The 4,607-nt window shown below is 30.1% G+C and overlaps 1 protein-coding gene across 1 annotated transcript; it reads left to right on the forward strand.

The window, feature by feature from the left end:
• Window positions 1-1,765: 1,765 nt before the first annotated feature.
• Window positions 1,766-4,002, forward strand: LOC115449615 (pupal cuticle protein Edg-91). Its single transcript, XM_030177476.1, has 2 exons — window positions 1,766-1,819; window positions 3,033-4,002. The coding sequence occupies exons 1-2, from the start codon at window positions 1,811-1,813 to the stop codon at window positions 3,327-3,329; spliced, it is 306 nt and encodes a 101-aa protein (XP_030033336.1). The 5' UTR covers window positions 1,766-1,810; the 3' UTR covers window positions 3,330-4,002.
• The last annotated feature ends 605 nt before the right edge of the window (window positions 4,003-4,607 follow it).

Here is a 4,607-nt window from a genome sequence, read left to right on the forward strand (position 1 = left end):
ATGTTTAGGACTATAGAAATTTGGCTTACAGAATACCATTCCACGCACATTTCTCAAAGATAACATGACACGGCCGCGTTACGCGTTTACACTATCATACAGAATAAGGGCCCAGGTTGAAACCCGGAACACGACACACTTACGTGGGCCACTAAGGTGGGTTTTTACCTATCCAGGCGGATAGAAAATACATCCAACCACTAGCAAAATGTGATAGACACAATATTATTTGCATCGTTGTTTATTTAAAAGATTTTTGTAATACCTTCGAGGATAAATGCTTATACTCATATATGTAATTGGGGTAGCATCAATAGAAAGGAGTACTTGACGACACTCTAAATATAGATGGGGATCTCCCCGATGGCATGGCGATGACCTGTCTGTAACAATGTCCAACGAGCGGGGATTTTGGGAAAACTTAAAACGAGAATATTATGAGTATTGCGTGCCAAGAACTTCGATAAAATAATGTGATCGCGTTAAATACCTTTAAAGCATTGATTAATGTTTAGTCGATTACTATTTTATTTTATTTTTTAAGTTTTATTAGAGAGGATTTGTTGAAACAGAGATGATAGAGGAGTGTCGTGCAGAGATAGGAATATAATCTTTATATTTATTCCCTCATCATATAATTTAAAATAAACTCTACCCGAATATTTCGTGATTTTCACGGCTGAAGATTTGAAAAGTCTCAAGAAAGATAAATATAGCAAGTAACTATATTCAGTTACATCTTATTCTAATAGTATAAATATACAATTGAATAAAAATATTCTGCTCATTATACAGATTCACTCTCCGTTTGAGCGGAAAATTGATTAATTTGACAAGTGTCAAACTAGAGTTAATTGGACATTTTATGGAATTAATTAATTCTTGATTTATTCGTGACTTGGTTTCTTAACGACCTGCATAGTTTCCAGAGGTTTATTATTTTATTTTATTTATATAGTATTGCAATTTTAGTTATTCTATAGTGTTTATATTAAAATTAGAGGTAGGATTACTGCAATACATTTTTGTATTTCTAAAATTTAAAATGTTTCATTTATGTTATATATTGTTATATTTTTATAATTTAAAATAACATATGGTATGTTAAAATATAAAAGTAAAAAATATAAAGTAAATAAAATATTAAATAATAAACTCAATAATAAGTAATTAACTAAGATATATTTTACTTTATGTTTAATTGCTTTTAAATACAGTCTGGGTCAGAGTTAATTCACCTTCTCCGATCATGGTGTACTGCGTCAGTTTAAAATAGGACATAATATTAATTATTAACTAATAAGTACATTAATTCGCATATTTTTATTGTATACAAAATTTATAAGCATGCCATTGATTTTGTTATCAACAAACAACAAACCTTTTATGTATGTTGTGAGCAAATCTCTATTTTATTATGCTGTGAGCTGAATACAGTTGGTGAGGTACAACCGGATTCTCATTAAAGTATGGATTCAAAACACGCCACGTTTGATGAGGTAGATTTGCCTCATGTGATATAACCTCATACAAGTTTTATTTTTAAATAGATCCAAAAGATCAAAATTGCAACAATCCCAGTATCCAATTTGAATCACCTTCGAGTGAGCCAAGTCACGTTACAATGGTACTCAAAAAGTTCGTTTCATAAAATTTTAGCCTTAATTCCCATGAAAATAAGTGTCAACATTACAGCACAATTGGCGAGGAAACGGAGTTATGGTCAAACTGTCGTTGAGGACGCTGGAGTCGTATATAATGGCTTGTAGGGCTCCCTGCGGCAGTATTGTGTTAGTGTTCACCCGACGACATGGCTAAAGTAAGTTTCATAGTTTTATTTTCTTTGACAACCCTAATTATCTTTAATTCTTAGTATTCAATCTTATGTGAATGTTAAGCCAAAGAGCAAATAATTGAAAATATTTTGGATTTGCAGTTTGAGAGAATTTAAATTGTGCCATATTTTTTTTAATAGCAAGCTTATTGGTAAAGTTTAGTTTTGTTATATACAACTTCATATAATTTATAATTGGGCGAATCAATTATTAGACGAGACAAAAGATACAATAATCTTACGATAATTGATTTAGTACCTGCTCATCATTTAAGAAATTAAATTATTAATCCTAATAATATTGAATAAATTCAGGTAAAGATACACATGTGAGTTTATATATTTTTACAAACTGTTAAAATAATTCATTAATATTTTCATTTATGTGATTATAGAATTATTTAGTTATGTACAAAGAGAATATATATGTGTTATGTAGTTGTAAAACTGTCACAAATCTTGAAATATAATTAATATAATAATAAAATTTTAAATTATCATTCATATAATTCTATGAGCTTACCTTTTTAAAGTTTTACCATGATACACATTATTTGTCAACAATCGAATAATTAAAATTATTATTGCATATTGTATTCGATGGTTGTATTGGTAATGTAGATAATCGTGAGAAATTTTCGCAAAATTGTCCGGAGTGTGTTAAACAATACTGCGATTTTTTTCACATTGTTATAAGTTTCTGCGTAAGAAACAATAGCAACTTATAGGCCGATATTAAATTTTATTTTGGGCCTTGGGGTCTTTTCCTATGTTTTATTTTGACTTATTATAATTTGCTGGCTCTAGAATCTGAGACTTATTTGAATACAGTAAATTTTGTTGAATGGATAATTTCTGTATTGAAATATATATATTTTGGGTAAATTTCAGAATTTAGCCGCTTTAGTAAGTAATTACAAAAATAATTAGTACTTAACTTAATCACACACTCATACCTTTTATCCCTGAAGGTTTAGGTAGAGAGGCAACTGATGCGCCCATGGTTACTCCGTCCCATGATGTGATAAGGTGCGAGTCTAGCATTATATTGTAGACAAATTCCAGACTCCGCGATGATACTGAGTAGGAAAACCCAATATCACTTATCCCAACCCGAGAATGGTACCCCAGACCCTAGCATTACAGTCGTACCGTAATACAACTTCGCCACTAACTTAATCATTTTAATCTTTTACAGATAACCTTAATTTCCTTAGCGCTTCTGCTCCTCGCCGCTGCTGCTTTATCAGCGCCAGCAGAACCCAAAGATGTAGAGTTGATTAAGGAAAAAGAAGACCTCGCACCATCTGAAAAGGATGACCTTAAAACAGCTGCCTCCCACTGGGGTGGACACTACGGCGGCTACGGAGGATGGGGTGGATACGGCCATTACGGTGGATACTACCCCTATTATGGTAGTTATTGGGGCTGGCCCCACAGTTACGGATACTGGCCTTATGGAGGATATTATGGCCATCATGGTTACTGGTGGTAGTGATTTAGATTAAATGAAAAATGCCAGTACTTACGATATATTTATGAAGACTATTTCTAGCAATTATGAAATATATGAAAAAAGAATTAATATGGAAAATAATATAAAATTTATCGCAGTTAGAGAACAATAGAGTACGTGGATAAAATTAATTTAGTATGAAATTTAAGGGTATTAAACACTGAAGTTCTATATCTTTGCTTTTATTATATTGATGGAATGTCTATCGATTTCGTTACAGTATATATTTTCAATGTCTCAATATTACATTAATATTTTGCACTACGATATTTACTGCTACAACAAAAAATATTTAGAATAGTTAAATAATAAATTTTATGTAAATATGATACCACCTGAAAATAATAATGAACGAAGCTATGCTGATTCTTGATTACTCATTGTATATTTTTACAATAATTATTACCTTTTTATTACTTTTCATAATTATACATGAATTATATGTATGTACCTAATTACCTACCTATTCATCAATGATGTCAATTTTTAATTGCGGCAAAATAAATATGATGTATTTTAAATGCATATGATTGTACTTTTATATGATATCATCTTAAAAAAAGTTATTTTAAACTTGCCTTTATGTAAACTTTTGTGTAATTAAGTAAATAATTTTAGAAAAATGTATTTATTAATATAAGTTATGAATTAATTTGAGTATTATTACCTCCAAATCTTCTTATTATTTCATTTTATTCATGAAATATTCTTACTAAATATCCCTTAACTTTATCTAGTGTCGGATCATATTACTTCTTCAAATCGCCATATTAATTAAAAATATTAAATATTATGAAATAATAGATCACATTATTTGAAATATTATCATTTACCAAGCAGAATATAACTATCTTAAAGAGGATTTAAAGGCTTGAGAGTATGAGTATCAAATTATTGCAGTTTCTATCTGTGACATTGAGCATATTAGGCGTACCTGGAACATAAAACAAGTCTACTTTTACACCATTTGTATTATTTTATCCTATCACCTACGCTACTTTATAAAGACTACAAAATCTGTGTATATTGCTCTATCAGAGTAAAACTATCTTTCTCTTAATCGTATTCGTCGGATATTTCTTCCACATTAGACTTCTCTACCCTCATAAATGCAATATCTCTTGTAAAGACCGAAAGTAGGAAGGATTTTATGACACCAGCTGTTGACCTTCGCAGCTCGTAAAAACTGTATTATTTATTTTTAAACAAAATTGAACAAATATATAACGTCATAAGGTGCTCATAGAGTCCACATTT

This window comes from Manduca sexta, chromosome 26 (assembly GCF_014839805.1).
Source record: "Manduca sexta isolate Smith_Timp_Sample1 chromosome 26, JHU_Msex_v1.0, whole genome shotgun sequence".
NCBI lineage: Eukaryota > Metazoa > Arthropoda > Insecta > Lepidoptera > Sphingidae > Manduca > Manduca sexta.